The following is an 18,763-nucleotide window of genomic DNA, read 5'->3' on the forward strand; positions in this document are numbered from 1 at the left end:
CTGTCCGCTCCATAGTGTGGATCTTCTCACCCGCCTCAGATGAGCCCCTTCAGGGTGGGGGCCCACCCCCCGGGGCTGCACCCAGCAGACACCCTGTGTTTGTTTCACGCCTGTTTCCACCTCCTCCTCAGGGGCAGCGAGGGCAGGTCTGCGCTCCAGAGCAGCGAGCAGCAGCCCAGTGCGGGGCACTGAGCTCAGGGCTGCGGGACTGGCCTGCTTGGACCGCCTCCTGCACCTGTCACGGCACCGATCGTGCCCTCAGCACAGCGTGGACACGGCCACGTGGGCCCAGCCCGCTGCCAACCCTTCACTCTGGACCTGAGTGAATACCGGGACCCCTCGTCTGTCCTAAGAGAGTGGGGCCTGGGTCCTGCTGACTTTGTGGGGGGCTTAGCCTGCTGGCTTGGTCATCTGCCTCTCGCATGGCTGTGAAAAGCCATTTTGCAAGTCTGTTCTTCGGCTTCTCATCTGTAAAACGGATATAGTACGTTTCCCTGAGCTTGCTGGATGAAGTGAGAAAAATGTGGGGGGCACCCCAAGATCAGCGTCAGCAGGGGTGTCCTCACTAGTGCATCTCCCGGTCCAGAGCAGGACACCACAGGCCCGGAGCCGGGTGTCCAGGCCCCTCCTGGTTATCCTCACTTGTTCCTGCAGCCCAGGGCTGGGGGTGGGGCCCACCACTCAAGTCAGGGCGTCAGAAGAGCAGTGGTCAGAGCCCTTGGGAGCTCGGTCCCCGGGGCCCTGTGAGCTCCCCTCTTCATAATCCCAAGTCGATCGGCGCCCCGGGACGTCAGCAGACTGATTCCAAAGTTCATATGGAGACACAGGACCCAGAGCAGCCCCCACGATACAGAGAGGAAGACCGTCGGAGGACAGGCGTTGCCTTCTGGACATCAAGACTCCCCACAAGGCGGCGTGGTGTCCCCAAAGGCAGAACAGACAAACAGATCAACGGAATGGGATCCAGAGTGCGGAAGTGGACCCGTGTAGATACAGTCACCGATCCCTGACAAAGGAGCAAAGACGTTCAGGAGGTGGCACTGAGCAACCAGACATCACATGCAAAAAAATGTAGACACAGACCTTACTGTCTTCACAAAAATTAAAAACTAGGTCATAGACCTACGTGTAAACCGTAAAGTTTTATCGAAAACTCCCCGAAGATCATGGAGGAGGAAACCTAGATGACCTTGGGTTTGGTGATGACATTTTAGATGCAACTCCACGGGCACGATCCGTGAAGGAAATAATTGATGAGCCGGACAGCATTACAATGAGAAACTTCTGCTCCGTGAAAGACGCTGTCAAGAAAATGAGAAGACGAGCCGCAGACCGGGGAGAAAATCATTGCAAAATAGATCTCATAAAGGGCCGCTGTCCTGAGTAAGCAGAGAACTCTTCAAACCCAAGAAGAAAACAACCCAATTAAAAAATGGGCAGAAGATCTCGTGCGGACACCTTACCAAAGAAGACGTACGGATGGGAAGTCCGCGCACGAGCAGGTGCTCCACATGGCGCACCGTCAGGGAAGTGCAGACGACAACACCGAGAATCGCGTCCGTCAGCATGGCTGGCGTCTGCCTCCCCGACGGCACGCAGCGCTGGCGAGGACGCGGAGCACCGGGGACGCTCGTCCGTGGCCGCTGGGAACGCGGATGGCGTGGCCACCGTGGAGGATGGCGTGGTGGCTCCTTACCAAGGTGAACGGACTCCTAACATACGACCCAGCAGTTTGCCCAAAGGAGTGGAACACTTACGTCCACACAGAAACCTACCGATGGGTGTTCATTCATAATAATCACCGGAACTTGGAACCCACCAAGACGTTCTTCAGCAGGTGAATGGACACGTAAGCTGTGGTCCATCCAGATGATGGGTGTATTCTTCAGGGCGAAAGCGAAGGGAGCCACCAGGCCACGAACAGACAGGGATGAACCTTAAATACACATCAGTGAGTGAAAGAAGCCCACGAAAAGGCCACGTGCCGATTCCTGCTCCACGTCACATTCTGGAAAAGGCACGACCATGGAGACAGTGAAAGAACCCGTGATCAACAGGGGTTTGGAGGAGGGAAGGGTGAACGGGGAGCACAGAGGATGTTCAGGGCAGCGAGACTTCTCTGTGTGACATTAACAGCGGTGGACACGTGTCACTGTTTGTTCGTCCAAACCCATGGGACGTACAACACCCCGCGTGAACCCTCGTGTGGGACTGCGGACTCTGGGTGGCCGTGATGTGTGGCTGTGGGGCCATCGGTTACGACAGACGCAGCATCTGGTGGGAGAACCTGACAATGGGGGAGGCTGTTGGGGGGACAGGGGGTAGGTGGGAAGGCTCTGTACTTTCTGCTCAATTTTACTGTGAACCCAAAAGTGCTCTGAAAGTATTTTTTTAAGTTGATCGCCGTGGCCCAGGATTCACCCTGCACTCTGACCTCTGGGCCTCGCCCGGTGTGTCCAGCGGGCCCCGGAGCCTTCTCCGTCCAGCTCAGTTGCGGGGGGTCTGCCAGGGCCCCCTGTGCCTTGGCCCGTCTGCACCTGCGTTATCGGTGCCTCCGTGCCTAGTCCTTCGCTTCTTGGCCTGCCCACTGTGGGCACCGTGCGTATTCAGCAGGCACGCAGCCAGCCCCGTGCTGACCACTGGGCACGCGTGAGGGACCTCCAGTGACCTCCAGGTCCCCGGGCCAGTGGCCCAGCCTCCACCAGCCTCGCAGCCTCCTCGGCTCCCTCTCCTGAGTGGGCCCTTCCCCCTTGGGTCTCGCCCCCCAACCAGCTTAGGGTGCCGCGTGCCCTCTGCCCGGTCCCTGCATCCACATGGGACCAGGACACAGGAGACCCCCTCGTGGAGAGTGGTGGACACGCGGCACGTGCCCGGGATTACACGGTCACCACGGAGCCCCTTCTCGCGTCCTCTCGTATCGGACCCTGCTGTGCCCGGTGAGGCGGATGACCTTGTTCTCCCCGGTTTCGTGCTGCGGGAGATGGGGCCCAGGGTCCTGTGGCACGTGGTCCCCAAGGGCGGACACTGACTGGGTGGGCTTGCGGGGCTCACACCGTGGGGGTCAGTCACTCCCCACAGCCTCCGAGGGTCCGGGAGCAGCTTCTGGAGCAGCGCGGTCAGGGAGAAAATGGCGGCTTCCTTCACCGGGAGCCCGGGACGCAGACCTGCCACCTCAGGGTGCCGTCACTCTGCACCCGCTCCGGGTGCCCTGAGGCGCTTCCCCGACGTGTGCCCCGCCCTCCGCTCTTGCGGCTCTGGGCGCACCCCCCACGGCCCCCCCCCCCCCCGAGCCAGGCCGGCGGCTCCCGGTAGGCGCGGGTGCAAAGGCTGGCCTTGGCGGAGCTGAGCCACACCGCGCGTCTGTCCTCCCGGCCTCCCCGGCGGCGGGCAAGTCGGTGTGAGACACAGACCTGAAACAGATTTACGGCGTCCAGCACAAGGAAAATGCCATTTTGCCAGCGAGTCTGAAGTCAGCTGTGCACATCAGTATCACCACCTGTTTAGACGCAGCCGTTGGAGGTGGGATGTGTTGCTGTGGAATGTGCTCGTGCCCGGGCTGCAGCCGCGGCCCCGCCTGACGGCCCTTCTCCCTGGCGGAGAGGAAGCCTCGGTGTCTCAGCCGCCACCTAGGGCTGAGGAGGGTAGCGTGGGCCCCTTTGTGTCGGTCCCAGTTGAGCGCAGGGGCGTGGGGAGGGCTGGTGGGGGGCAGGGCCAGGGCAGGGGAGCCATGCCCAGTTTGAGACCCTTTTAGACGCCAAGTAGACGCCAGGGCGTGCAGGTGTGCAGCCGTCAGACATGTGAGTTCAGGGCGTGGTCATGGTGGGGGCAGAGATGGGGGGTGATCTTGGCCCTGGAGGACATCCCCTGGGGAGGGCTGCAGGGGCAGAGAGGGCCTGGCACTGAGGAGGGTTACCGAGGACACTGGAAGGTGGCCAGGCAGTGGGAGGGGGCTTCAGGCACGGGGATGCTGGCGGGGGGGGGGGTTCAGGAAGAGGGGAGGATCAGGGAGGACCAACACTGGGGGACCACTGGAGGTGGTGAGCAGGCCTCCTCCTGGACGTGTGCGTCCTTCCCTAGTGGGCCCTCCGCGAGGACACCTCCGCAGTGGCATCTTGCCGTGCCCTGTCTGTGACTAGCCGCCTGGCCCCACGTCCCTCAAGGCGGAAAGGTGCCCACGGGAGGAGGCGACTCTGATCGCCGCGCCGGGACTTCGGGTACTCCCTGTGTGCGGACAGGACGCCCCTTGGTGAGTGTGGACACGTGAAGCAGAAAGGCTGCCTGGATTGGGGCACTCGTGCCAAGCTCATGTTTTCAGGACCCAAATTCTGTTTAGAATTCCTTTTTAGGAAAAGAAGTATCAAATTAACTATAAGGACAGCGTGCCTCCCTGAGCCATCGGGGCCTCAGATCGCTCTACAACGGTGTCACCTTCGATTCTGCACCTCGTGGAAGGCTGTCACCAGCGGGTTGGCCAGCCTGGCAGCTGGCCGTCTGTCCCAGCCGGCTGTTACCAGCTTCTATTTTTAGCCCTGGTTTGGTCCAGAACTTGACAGGATTGTCAAGCTAATAACTGGATTGTCAAAGAAATCAGCTGTCGTAGGTCGGGGGGTGGGGGTGGAAGCGGCCCCAGGGGTAGCCGGGCGCCAGGGGCCACATCGGGCAAGTGGGTGCTACCCAGCCACTTCTCCGTCCTGGAGGTGAGGTGAGGACGTGACCATGAGGACATCACAGCATAGCCACCACCCTGGAGAGGGCAGGGAGGCTCCCTTCTTGGGCTGGGTCAGTCACTGGTGGGGACGCAGGAGAGGACTGGGCGGGTCCTCCCACACGGGCAGGAGCTTGGCCAGAGGACTGGCCCTCCCGAGCGGTGACTTGCGTGTCCACCGCATGTCAGGTCGTGTCCTGTGTTCTTTCATCTGTTGACGTAAAGGGCACCACGTGGGATGGAGAGAGAAGGGCTAAGACAAAGAAGGGAGGGCCCCTCCCGCAGCCGTGGCCGGTGCCCAGACACCGAGGATCGGGGGGCGGGACAGAGACGTGGTTTACCAGGTCTGGCCCCCCGCCTCCCTGAAGGACTTTCTGGCTCCCCCGGCGTCACCCCACCCACCATCTTAGCCTCCGCCATCTGACCGCCAGCCCGGGGCTGCAGGGCTCCGGTGAGATGCCCTTCTAGGTTTGAGAGGAGAGTGGGGACACAGGACGGGGCGGTGCCTCCGAGCACCCAGCCCCGCAGGCAGCGAGCGCCGTGTGGTGGTCAGGTTCAGGTCTGGGGTGGGCAGCCCCCACGCCCAGCCTGCTTGACTCTGCTTTCTGCAGCCCCAGTCTCCCCTGGCACTGGGGGTGGGGGTCCCCCAGGATCCTTGTAGACATGAGGGGTGGGTGCCCCAGGGTTGGTCGTCACGGTCGCCGTGCAGCGCGGTGCTTGGCACCAAGTGAGCAACGCACAGAGGGCAGCTTTGTGGTTGACCGACCGCGGATGCACACGACGGCCCCGGGTGGCCATGACAGGCTGAATAGCAGTCCAGTCCACGCCAGCCACTGCCACGCCTGCTCCCACAGACCCGTGGGGACACTTGGAGCAGGGCAGGCGCTGTCCCCGTGGGAAGCGATCCTGGCCCAGGTGGGCCGCCAGGGGCGGACGCGAGAGGACCGCGGCGGGAGAGGAGCCACGCCATTCCAGGGAAGATGGCCCAACGGGTCCCGGCTCCCGTGCTCGCCCTGCGTGCCCGCCCCGCCCCTTCCCCGCCCCCGGGGGTGCCCAGCGAGGCCCAGCCCGGAGCTCCCGGCGTCCGTTAGCATTCTCCCCGTGCCGCCGGCACTGCGGCAGACGCCTCAACCCCTTCTGGTATAATTTAATCCGGGCCGCTTTTTTATGTGCTGTTTTACACGTGTACTTACCAAGAACAGAGATTTTATGTTGAATATGGATCAGACCCTAGCAGCTCCTGCACGGGCAGGAATACAAATGACCTGTCCCTCTGCCGGCTGTCAGGGGCCATGGCTTCGGGGGACCATGACCCCCGACCCCTGCAGCGTGTGGTCCGAGGCGCTGCCCGGGAGCAGGGCAGGCGGGAGGCCGGCTGCAGTGGCCCGACCGGCCCTGTGCTCACAGAGGGCGCACGCACGTCAGCGCCCGGGGGACACGGGTACCGATCCACCTTCAGCTGTGAGTAGGCGTGGCAGTGGTGGCCTGGTGGTGGCAGCGGTGACAGCATGGCAACGGGCTCCCGCGTGCCAGGCATCGTGCCACCCGGGTGTGCTGACTCCATTCTCAGCACAGCCCTGCGAGGGACTGCTCCTGTGTCCTCCGAGGGGCCGTGAGTAGTGCCCGGGACCTCGGGTGTGGACAGGATGACGGTGACGCGGCCGACGCCTTCCTGTAGCACCTGTTCTGCAGCCGGCTCAGCTCTGACACGCAGGCCCCCTGAGCCTGGAGGCGGTCCCGGTCACAGTCCCCACCTCCTAGATGAGGGGCTCAACTCCCGGGGTTGCCGGCCACCTGGGCTGTGGCCTCGCCTTGCGCTGTGGGTTCCAAGCCACCCAGGGCCTGGCTCCAGGCGTCTGGCCTGCCTGTGCCTTGGTCTCCTCCCCCAGAAGACTGGCTGGGAGGTGCCCAAGGCCCACCCACCAGCAGCCCCATGCTGCTGCCCTGCGCCCCCAGGGCCCCCCGGGTGATACCAGGGCCTGCCTTGCAGATGGCCGGAGTGCCCAAGCCGTGAGGTTTTCTAGCCAAGCTGCACAAATTGAACGTCGGAATGTGGATGGAAAAGGGAGTTAAACCAATTAGCCCTGCTCCCTGACTCGTGTGTCAGCGAGGGACTCCTGTTTCTTCCTTCCCAGTTAAGGGGAAAGATAATAAGGGTCGGCAAATGGGCCCTTTTAGCCCCGTCGTGATTAATTTATTCATCTCTGCGAGTTGGCAATTTGTAAACCCCTGACTCGAACAGCTTTTAAGCTGACCTCTGTGTGCTCTGTGCCACACGGAGGAGCAGGCGTCGATGTGTTCCGCCCTTCCCGCTGTCTGTGGGGGCCTTCCGGTATGTTCTCTCTGCCAGGGGGTCCACGGAGAAAGGCACCGGTCCACGCCATCTGCAGGCCAGGCTGCTCGCCGTGGGTGGGGGGTGGGGGGCAGTAGGCACAGCTGGAAAGTGGGATTCTTCGTGTTCCTCAGAGCAGGGCCGTCCTGTGGAGCGTCATCCCTGCCATGTGGGAAATCTTGCATTTTCTGGTGGCCTCACAGAAGTGGAGAAAACCAGGTGAAATTAGCTAATATTTTATTTGACCCAGAAATCGGAAATACCATCTTTCAACCTGTAATCAACATGAGCGCTATTAAGAAGCACTTTACAGATTTTGTCCAGACTTCCTACTAGAAGCCCGGAATTTGCTCTCTGTGATGGGTACCTGAGGGGCTCTGTGGTGGCCGGGCTGACGGGAGGCCCTTCTTCCTAGAAGTCTGGGGTGCGCTCTCCGTGACGCACACCCGTGGGGCCTCAGCGGTGGCTGGCGGACAGGAGGGCCGGTCATGACCGCGCAGGACCGAATGTCTTGCATTTCGTGGTCACGTACCTGTCTGTCGCCCAGTCCCCACCTCTGCACATGCCGGCTCAGGTGCCCCTTCAGGCTGGGCCCCTGGGGGCAGAGCTGCTGGCTTTTGCTGCGTTGTGCTGGGCACACAGACCACGCTCGGTGCGCAGTCATGAGCAAAGGGACGGACGGACGGATGAGGTCAGGAGCGTCTGCCCTTCCTGGGTCCTTTCCTGTCCTTTCTCGCCCGGTGGCTCCTGACTTGCCATTCCAGCGGGAGACACCTGCCTACGCCTCCACCGGGTGCTGGCCACACCACTTCCTCTCTTCTGCAGACAGACCCAACTTCCTGTCGCCCAGGGAGGGCCAGACACCTTCACTGGCCAAGGGGTGTGTTCTTGGGGCCTGGAGCCTGGAGCCCTGTGGCCAAGCAGCCGGGCAGCGTCCCTCCAAGCGGCCCCGGATCTGTCAGCTGCAGGGGGAGGCCGAGGGGCTTGCAGAGAGAGCCCTGTCCAGGTGTGATCCAGGCACAGAGCAGAGCGATGGCTTGGCCCCTGTCTCTGGTGCACCTAACAGCTTATGCTCGGTCGCTCCTTGGGAAGATTTTAAGGTAAACATAACTCATTTTGTACCTGACGTTAGAACTTGAAAATCTGGGCCAAAGAGGCCGAGAAGCAGTGTCCTCTCCTGTTCGCTGGCGGCCTCAGGATGACCAGCCTCGGTGCCACCGCGCAGGCTCAGGGCCTCCCCGGGTCCACAGCACCTGGGATGCATTTCCTCCCTCAGACATTTGTCCCCCAAACCCGCTGCGTGCCTGCGCTGCCCCTCTGGGCAGACCATCCAGCGAGAATTGCATTTCTTGTTAAACTTACCTGCTAAACTATCTGTGTTTCCCACGGATGATCACTTGTTTATCAAAACTGCTGCTCCCGCCGCTACCACTCTTACTTTGACCACGAGCGGTGACTGTGGTGATGATGACCGAGTGCTGACAGGGACTGAATCCTAGGAACGACCCCGTAGTGGTGGGTCCTCACAGCTGCGGGGGACACTTAGTTTGTGCTTTGTACCTATGGACACTGTCACGGGCACTCTGCACGCGTTCACGACCTAGGGAGGGAGGGACATTCTTGTCCCTGTTGACCCATGAGGGTTGAGGTACAGAGTCGGGAGGCTCGCCCAGGGTCGTGTGACCAACCGAGGCAGGACTGGGATCTGAGCCCCGTTGGCGGGCAGGCTCACTGGGCCACCAAGCACTGACACCGAGCGCCACCACGGCCCAGACGTTTTGTTTCAGGGGTACAGGGATGCCTGCACTTAGACGTCACAGAGGAGGCCGGTCACCCCGTGGCAGAGGGCCATGGGGTCATGACGGCAGCAGAGCGGGGCTTGGACCCAGGTCCTCTGACGGCTGAGCCGTAGCCTGCCGCCCCCTCGCCCAGCCACTTCAACCCACGCCCCGGGGAGCCTCCGCAAGGGGCCAGCCAAACAGGGAGCTCTGGGGGCTTGGGAGGGGCCCCGGCCCACTCTCCTGGAGCCCAGGTGTGCTGGCGTGTCACCATTGCGTCCTTCCCGGGACACACACGTAATCCTGCTTTGCACATGGCGGTGTGATTCATCAGGCTGGAAAAATAAAACCCTGTTGGTGAGAAGCACCTGAAGTGAAAACGTTTGCTGTCTCACGTTAGCAGGTTCCTCTTGGAACCCACCCATTTCCAGGTGGAAGGTGTCCTGTGCCGTGCTGTTTGTGGTGGTGAGCTGCTGGGAACGGCCATCTCGGGGCTTCTGACCCGCTTCCCCGGGGGCTTGCAACAACACCCCTGCCTGTGCCGGGGCTGTGTGCACCTGGCCCGCCGGTACCTGGGAGGGGGGCACTGGTGGCCTCCGCGGGGGATGGCCTGTGACAGGAAAGTCTGGCTGCCATCCGCAGGCTCACGATGGAGCGTCAGGGTGTCCGGAGTGCGGGCCAAGCCGCTCATCATCCCGAGAGGCGGGCCGTTATGTCCAGGCCCACCCCTGGGATTCCGGGCTGGCTGTCCCATGGCTCGACCTGGGTGTTAGTGGGGTTCCGGAGCTCCCCGGCTGATTCTGAGGTGTGGACAGGGCTCAGAAGCGCAGACCTCCAGGTGTGCGGGCGGGGCCCTCCCCGCAGACAGCACAGGTCGGGTGCCCACGGAGCACGTGGTAACGGGCTAGCAGTGAACGGCAGGTGCCCCGGGGCGCACTCTTGCTGCGGCTGTGTTGACAAGCGGCATCTCTCGGAGCACCGGGGAGAGACTTACAGGGACCCGGCTCGTCTGATTTCTTAGGACGGCAGCGTCGTGAGCCAACCTTCCTCTCCTTGTCACTTGTCATGTCTGCTCACAGGGCAGGGCGCTGTTGATGGAGCTCCGTTTCGTCTTTCTGCGGTTTGTGGGACGCAGCCCTTCCTGTCCACCGTTGCTTCAAAGGCAGACCCCCCCCCCCACCCAGGGAGGGCCGGACCCCTGGGATGTGACCCTCTGACAGCTTCACGAGCGATGGCCCTTTACCTGAATGATGTGGGTAATGCAAAACAGCTCATGGCCAATAACCGTCCGTGCCTCCCGGATCGGAGCCATCTCTGCCCGGTGCATAAATAAGACAGGCCTTTTTAAAGAAGAAATCTGTATTTAAGGACGCGTTTGGCTGTGTTCTTTGCCTCCCGTAAAGGTCACCCGGATAGATTTTTCCTTCTTTAGCATTGCAGGCTGCGAGGCGCTGGGCTTTTCTATTCTCCCTCCATCCAGTGAACCTGGGGGACTAAATTAGATTCTGAAATTGAGTGTGCAGCGGGGTTGGTGAGTTACCGTAATGGGAGGGTATTGCTTCTCACCTCGCAAGTAGCGAGGTCATGATAATATGAAGCGAAGTGGATTAAAAATAAAACCAAAGGTATTTATTTACGACCTGCTCAGAATTGGATTGGCGTCCGTGTAAGTTGCACCTAATGGTGAAAGACAGCAGATTGATGTTGATGTGTCCCTGGGGACATTCTGCCACTGAAATTTGCTCCGTGAATTCAATTTCAAGGCCCCCACAAAGTATCCCAGATGCAACAGGAAATGGGGTTGAAGAAGGGGTAAAGCGGCAGCGGTGAGGCGCCGGTGCAGGGGGGTCCTGGGGGCGGCTCGCGGGCGGGGGAGCGCCCTGCACGGCACAGCAGACACGAGGTGCCGCGTGGCTCCGCGCCCGGCCCCTGGCGGGAACTGAGACCCCGCTCTGCGGATGAGGAGCCTGAGGCCCCCCACGCCCCCGAGGCGGGCAGTGGCGGGTGTGAGTCCAGACGTGCTACGGGGAGCCCGAGGCCTGAGCGCTCCCAGCGCTGGCCCACAGATGAAGGGGTGGGGCTCGGAGAGGAGGGTCCGCCCAGGGCTGGGCCAGGATGTGAATGGAGCACCTGCCTGTCTCTCGGCAGCCCCTCCTCAAGCCTCCCACCCTCTGGTCGCAGCCTTGCGGGGACAGGAGGCTCGGCGGGTGGGGCCTGTGTGAGTCTCCCCTTCGGCAGGCAGGGAGGGGCAGCCCCAGTATGGGGCCCTCCCTGTGCCCTGTTCCCTGCTGGGACTTTGGAGGAGTGGCACCAGCCCCTTGGAACCCCAGCCACCCTTTGGGCTCACTTGGGTCTGGTCTGATGGGCTGGGCGGGTGGGAGGGGCCAGAGCCAGCAGGTATCTGCATCTCAGCCTGCCCCCTGAGAGGGAGTCTGGCCTCCAGCCTTGCCCTGACCCCATGACCCAGGCCCCCATTTCTCCTCCCTGGAGACCCCCCCCCCACCCGGGAAGCCATCCTGGCCACACAGCCCTCCCCAGGGTGCTAAACCCCCCTGGGTGCTGGGGCCTGTGCCCCCAAGACCCACCCCGCCCTTGGTCGTGTCGCTGGTTGCTCTGGACGAGGACTGTGGTCCATCAGAGGAGCCGATCAGTGTGCAGGGAGGGCTGCGTGTATCGCTGAGGCCCTGGGCCGTGTTTTTCCTGTCCAGCACCTTCCTCCGTATCTCTGACTCTGGTTTCCAAACCATGGGCTCTTGACATAGTTCCTGTGTCCTATGGGGGTGGGCTTGGGGCAGCCGAGGGTCTGCAGCCTGGTCTTTCCTGGAAACAGAGTATCAAGTGAAGACAGTGACAGGGGCACCGGGGTGTGTCCCCCCCCCCCCCCGCCCACCCAGCAGGGGCACACACCTGTCCATGATGGCCCTAGTGTCCCTGCTGAAGGAATGTCACCGGAGGCACAGAAATCTGGGCCCGAAGTCCACCCAGGCTAGGGGGTAGGGGGCCCTACTTCTGGATTCTGCAGGGTCTTGGGCTGGGGTGGCGCACCTGCAGCCAGCCAGCACCCCCCCCTCCCCCGCCACCCAGACCAGCACCCGCACCGTGGAGTGCGAGGGGTCCGTTCAGAGAGGTCACAGCTGTGAAGCATGGGTAGCACTGCCCTCCGCGTCCCAGCAGCATCGCCAAAAAGGGATGGGGGGGGGCACATGAGGGCCTTCCTCCTGGCCACGGGGCTTGGGGCCTTTCAGGGTACAGAGGGGAGGGGACGCGATTCACGGCGTCTAGGAAGCTGTGAGCCCCCTCTGGCTCATCCCCACTGCTGGCCAGTCCCCACCGAGGGGAGCCCCTGCCCCACTACTGGTCACCTCCTCTGACCCGGGCTTGTCTGTCTCCCCCCAGGAGCTGCTGCTTTTCCTTCAGAACCTGCCCACGGCCCACTGGGGCGATGAAGACATCAGCCTGCTGCTGGCGGAGGCCTACCGCCTGAAGTTTGCTTTCGCGGACGCCCCCAATCACTACAAGAAGTGAGCCAGGGCCAGCACAGCCGTGGCTGCGGGCCGGTGGCCAAGGAGAGGCCTTGTTGGAGCGGCCTGCCCTCCAGGAGGCTGGCCAGGCCCGGGCGCAGGGGAGGGCCGGGGCCTGGCCGGGGGCGCCTCTGTTGCCTGAGATACCAAAGAGAGCCAGGGGAGGGTCCTGGCCGCTCAGGGGGCCAGAGGTGGGCGGGTGTCTCCCTCCCTGTCCCCGGAGCGTCCTTGCCAAATGACCACCTCCTGGAGCCCCCAGGGCGCGGCAGCCCGAGAGCCAGACCCTCCGGGAGAGGCCTGCTGTCTGGTGCCAGGGGCAGAAGGAGGTGGTGGCCATCTCATACCTGCTTTGAAATGCAAAAATCCTATTCTGTTGAGTGAAAGAGAATAAAATATAGACAAAATAAGAAGTGAACCGCCCTAACCTGTGAAGTCTCTGTCCCCACAGGGCTTCTGGGCGTTGGCCTTGTTCCTGTAACTGCCGTCACTTTCGCTGTGGCTGTCCCTTCTCTCTTGGTGAGGCTCTGGCTCGGGGGCAGGGGGCAGGAGCGGAGTAAAGGCCCTGCTTTGCATCCCGTCCTCTTCAAAAGGAGCCCTCAGCCCTCAGGAGCCCCTGTGCTGTTCCACCAGGAGGTGAGGGGCTCAGGGCCCTGTGGCCCCGGGGACGAGCCACACAGGCTGAGGCCGGGGATCCCGCGCCCTGCGCTGGGCCCGCAGGATGGGCAGGGTTCGGCCTCGATGATCGGAGCTCTCGTACCACTCGCCTCAGCCTGGCCGCACCTTCCACGTCTCCGGCGGGTTACAGACATGCTTGCTCCCCGCCGTTCGTTGGTCACCAAGCAGAGAGCCCAAGTGCAGAAGGTTCTGGACTGGCCTGCCTGGGGCTCTGCGGGGTCCCGGCACACTTCCACCCGCCCCTGCCTGTGCAGGCGTGTGGCTGGCAGGGACGTGGATGCTCCGAGGCTCTGGGGACAACTCCGACCCCTCAGCTGGGACAGGCCCTTGTCCTTGGCACCTGCTTCTGGTCCTGGAACAGCCAGGCCAGTGCCCCGTGTTTGCACAGCTCGGCGTGAGGACGCTGCGGGGAGGCTGCAAACGGGACTTGAGTACATACACACGTGTGACATGTGTGTCCTTTTTCTCATTGAAAACATTCCTCGGTCATTACATGTGGTGTGGAAATCAGCACAAAATGCTTTGTGAGTGGGAGGTGCTCCCAGGTCAGCAGAGGGCTCGCCTCAGAGCCCCAGCCCCTGGGGTCGGGGGCTCCTCTCCAGCACCCAGCGGCCCTCCGGCTTGCACCCTTTCTCAGCCGGGGCACCCGGTTCCAGGAAGAGCCGCCCATGGCCGTGTGCAGGCAGCCCCTCCCCCACCCCGGCCCCCGGGAACTGCTGTCTTAGCTCAGAGCGCTCCGTGCGGCCAAGGTGTTGGGCGCCCCAAACATCTGCCTCTCGAGGCCGTTTGTTCTTCAAACAGGAGGGTCTGCGACTTTAAATGAGGTTCCGCATGGATTTTCCTGCGCGTGTGTGTCTGACCCTGAAGTTGAACGCAGGCTTGTTGATGCGCGAGTGCCTGTGAGTCTGAGCAGGTCGATTTGGAACGATTAAAGGGTGTTCTGTCTGGAATACGATGTGTTCAAATGGGAATAAAGATGCAGTGAACCCCCAGCCTCTGCCTGATTCAAGGACTCTCCTAGGAGAGCGGGGGAGCCCAGGGACAGCTGAGGGTGGGGCATGTGTGCCAGACCTGACCCGGGCGTGGCACCCAGTCTTGTTGAATCCCGGGGGGACCTCGCGGGGAGATAGAGGTTCAAGGCAGAGCAGGGGTCAGTCGTACTCGGGTTGGGCCCCAAGCCCCAGCCCTGCACCACTGGGGGTCACCTCCAGGCCGGCCTGGGACAGGAGGGGCCTCCCCACCCTGCCACAGCAGTCGAGTGCCTTCCGGGACCCGGGATGTAGCCATCCCTGCTTCCTGGCTCCCACCCTCTTGGCCCCGTGAGCCCCAGCTTCTCAGCTGCTTTTACGGTGCCCCGTGCCCCGCGGCACCCCACGTCCGCACCTCCCTCCATGGTGGGGACTCCCCAGGCAGTGCTCTGCTCTCTGCCGTCTTATGCTGTCCACTGGTGGGGTGGGGTCAGGTGCCGTCCCTGGGTGGGGGGCAGGAGACCCTGCCGGGTGATAATGCTCGCCCTCCCCCTGTGGCTGAGTGCCGCGCTGAGCTGGGGCTGACGCCCAGACCTTGTCACTGTGCTCGCGGGACGGAGACGCAGCGGCCCTCCCCGGTTGGAAGGTGGAAGGCTCCGGTGCGGGTCACAGCTCAGAGCTGGCCACTGCTGCTGTTCGTAGTCGCGATTTGTTGGCGTTCGTGGCCCAGCTCTTCGGGCCCACTTCGGGGTCTCAGCCCCCACAGGTGGCTCGAGCCCCGGGGTCCTGAGGTACGCCCCTGACCCCCGTCCCCGTGAGCTTCCCCCTGCCAGGCCACCCGGGGAGGCCTTGCCTGTCAGCACTGCTGCCACGTGGAAAGTGCCAGAGACGAGCTCCTGGGGCAGCCGGGTCCCAGCAAGGTCAGACACGCCAGGGAGGGGTGAGGTCCCGGGAGGCAGGGAAAGGTCGGGGTGGAGGCCTGTGTGCCCCAAAGGACGAGCCGGTGGGCAGGGCTTCTGTGCCAGTGCCGAGCCTGGCTCTGAGGTGGGAGGAACCCCCTCCGTGTTTGAACAGGCCAGTCCTGTCTCTGACGTGCCTGGGCCTCTGGGTGCCGTCTGCCTTGAGCTGGACGTTTCCCGCTGGGGCACGGCCGGTGGGTGTGCGGTCAGAGCCACCGTCCTGTGAAGCTTACTCAGGACGTGGGCCACCACTGCTCCGTGTCAGGCAGTGGGGGCCCTCCCGCAGCCCCCCCCCCGTCCTGCCCCACCCCAGTGGACCCTCTCTCCTTTACCCCCCTGCCTGCTGCTCGTTGGCACCGTGGGTCATGGCTGCCCAGGGGTCTGCCCCGCTCGTCCTCCAGGCCTGCCTCCCTCGTCCAGTAGCCCCTGATTCAGCAGCCGCCGTGTGACCACACGCAAAGGATCTAACTCCCAGCCCGTCCCCTTGCCAATTGGAAGCTGATTGTTCATCTAGGGAAAAAAACATACATATCCAAATGCATTCCAGACAGATGGGTTTAAACATACAAATTAAAATTCCCTAAAGTGCCCACAATACAAATAGATATTTTTATAACAGGGAGTGGCCAACGGCTTTCCTAGCGTGACGCCAGTGACCACACAACCCAGGCCGATGCAGCGCGGAGCAGCCGTGAGGACGGCCAGCGCCCAGGCGAGGATCAGTGATAGCAAGCTGAGCAGACACGTGAGACGCTTACGTTCCTGAATACGTACAGGGTTCTCGGAAGTAACTCTGGAAATAAGAATGCGCACAGCACAGAAAGCGGGCAGTTCTCCAGGAGGAGGGGCACAAGAGGTCAGTAAGACGCGCCCATCAGTAACAGTCGAGTGGGGGGAGCGGGCATGAGACGTGGGGCTCCATCGGCAGTGCAGGGCGGCCCTGGGCCGAGCTGGTGGCAGCTTGTTTCGCGACCGTGGAAGACCAGTCTGCTCTGTCTGTCTTTATGTTTTTCTCAGCGGCTTTCGTTGTCGCTTCTACTTTTAGACCGAAGCGTAATGCTCGCAGAAGGGGGCGCCTCACAAATCTAGTGCCCCGTGAGTGATCCCCAAGCAGGCACCGGGCTCCACAGCTGTGGTCAAGGAGAGCCCCTGGCCCGCACCCCGCATCTCCCGGGGGGGCCCCTCTTCCCAGCGTTCACGCCACCCCAGCTCTGTTGTCTGAAGGAGTTGCACAGGATCCCTCTTGGTGAGCGACTCGCCTTTCCCCGCTTTCTGCTTGTGGACGCCGCGTCTGGGGTAGCTGTGGTTTGTTCCTTTCTGTCACTTTCCCCTTGTATGAATGGGCCACAACAGATTTGGGTTGTTTCCAGTTTGGGGCTGTTACAAATCCTGCTGCTGTGAACACCGCGTGCGTGTCCCTTGGCACAGCGTCCTGCCGGGTGCTCGTCAGGAAGTAGAATTGCAGGGCCGGGTGGTGTATTTCAGCCACTCTCGTAGATGATGGCAGACTCTTTGCCAAAGTGGTTTTCCAGTTTACATTTCCACCGCAGGGCACGAAGGTCCTCGTTCCCCCACGTCCTCACCCACACTTGGGATGGCCTTAGCCGTTCTTGGGGAGTGGGTGCGTCGTATCACTCCCCTCGACCCCAGCCTCCCTCACGTCCCCCGGCGCTGGGCAGCGTCTGTTTCCTTCCTGCCGAAAGAAAGAAAGAGCCCTCCAGAGGACACCTCGCAGCGCTAATATCCTAAGTGCTTTCTCCTATCATTAAAATTCGTCAGACATGATTTTAATGACTGCATAATATTGTGTTGCATGGATTAACATAATTCATTTATTCCCTTACTGTACATCAAGTTGCTTCCAGTTTTCTCCCATTGCCAATGATGCTGTGATGAACATCTATGTTTCAGTGCTTTTCCAGCATGGATTTCTAGTAGAGGTGTCCCCTGCTCTTCAAAAGTTTGCATTACCCCACGTCACTTTTACGAAAAACCCACACTGGTACCTGTTTTCTCTAACCAGAAGACATCCAGAGAGGACTGTCGCTTTTATGAAAAAAGGCAAAAGGGGAAAATGGCATTCAGCGTTGGTTCCACAACGGGCTGTTTTAGATGCAGCGAGAATGATGTCGCCCAGCTCCTTCCCCACCACCACACTCAGCCTCTCAGCATCCGGCTGCCACAGCTCTGAACCATGTCTGTCGGCATCAGTCCCTTATCTCAAGCTACTTTGTGCATCCGTTAGCAAGATGTGCTTGCCCCAAGGCGTCAGAAAAGCCTAAGAGGTGATTTTTTGGGGTCTGGGAATACTGAGACATCTTTTCATATAAGTTAATGTTAATTGTCTCTTTCCTTTATGCCACTTTGGCTTAGGGAAGATTTTAGGAATGGTCCACTTTCGGATAGCAGGGGAACCTTGTGATGGGATTCTCCCGTCATTGGCGGGGAGTGGGTGAGTTGGCAGAGAACCCACGGCCCCCCCCCATCTTCAGGGACCTGCGGCAGGCGGCTGCAGACCTGCTCAGCCGGGTTACTCGGGAATGTCTTAGAAAATGCAAGTTTAAGAAACTATTTAAAATTTAAGGGTAGAAGGGGTGTGCCTGGGTGGTTCAGTTGGTTAAGGGTCCGACTTCGGCTCAGGTCATGATCTCGTGGTTCATGAGTTTGAACCCCGCGTCAGGCCCTGTGCTGACAGCTCGGAGCCTGGATCCTGCTTCGGATTCTGTGTCTCCCTCTCTCTCTGCCCCTCCTCCATTGACGCTCTGTCTCTGTCTCTCAAAAAATAAATAAACCTTAAAAAAAATTTTTTTTAATTTAAGGGCAGAAATAGAGTGTATAACTTCCAGGAGAGGGGAAAAGAAAGCAAATGAACAAAACTGATCAAGTCCAGAGAAGCTGGGAAAGAGGATCTGGAAAAAGCAAAGGGACAATGTGGTAAATAGCATGGGCCGTGTAAGTCCACGTAAGCAAGGGGTCATGGTAACTTAAACTCACCTGTGCAAAGAGATTCGCATCATACTTTTTAAAACCCCATAAAATCCAGTAACATACTGTTTACAAGAGATACACCTAGGCACAAAGTTTGAAATAAAAGGATGAAAAAAAGTGTGAGAAATATTAACCAAAAGAAAGCATGGCCGAGAATATCTGTGTTCTCCTAAAACGTATTTGAAGAGCATTCACAGGACAAAGGGGCACGTATGTCCTACGATCACAGAGCATGCCAGTCTCTGGTCTGTGTAAATAAAAAAAACGTAGCCCCATCTGAAAGCAAAGAGCGACACAACTGTGGACAAAGATCGGCCTTTCCACGGCGCATGGGATGTGCTAACGCACCTCTTGCAGAAAATGTGGACTGAGCAGGGGAAAGTTTAAAAAGGAGAGATTTAAAGAAAAATCATTTTTTGATCTAATAGAATTTTGCTTTCCACAAACAATGTGCATTTACTTCTAGCACATGAGAAACACTTACAAACGTTTGACCTGTCACAAAGGAAATTTTAAGAACCCAAAGCCTCAATAGTATACAGGCCCATAAGTTCTGTCCAGAGTGCAGTAATGTTAAAAATCAAAACCAATGAGAGAAAACTTAAATGCCAAAACTCCCATCTGCATATAAATAACCTCCTAAAGTATAAGTGGAATCATACTGGAAATTACAAAACGACAGTAAGAAACTAAAGTAGCGGACTTGGGGGATGCAGCTAACACGGTAATTAGAGGAAAATTTATAGCCTTAAAAATATATTGTTAGAAGACAATAGATACTTAAAAGAATTTAGCTCCACATTCAATTTAAGCTGGAAATAGAATATGAGAGCAAAA

General features: G+C 60.1%; 1 protein-coding gene across 3 annotated transcripts in view; it reads left to right on the top strand.

Annotated features, from left to right (window-relative positions):
- Window positions 1–14,003, top strand: part of TBC1D22A (TBC1 domain family member 22A) — a 323,216-nt gene extending 309,213 nt beyond the window's left edge. For all 3 annotated transcript variants that reach the window (XM_047065603.1, XM_047065604.1, XM_047065605.1), the window contains one exon: window positions 12,212–14,003. In XM_047065603.1, the coding sequence (XP_046921559.1) occupies window positions 12,212–12,340 (129 nt within the window). In that variant the 3' untranslated portion in view covers window positions 12,341–14,003. The remainder of the gene's footprint in view (window positions 1–12,211) is intronic.
- Window positions 14,004–18,763: the final 4,760 nt, after the last annotated feature.

Source organism: Lynx rufus, unplaced genomic scaffold, assembly GCF_022079265.1.
Source record: "Lynx rufus isolate CCGP_SWC_20201006 ecotype Redwood Valley unplaced genomic scaffold, mLynRuf1.p SCAF_7, whole genome shotgun sequence".
Lineage (NCBI taxonomy): Eukaryota > Metazoa > Chordata > Mammalia > Carnivora > Felidae > Lynx > Lynx rufus.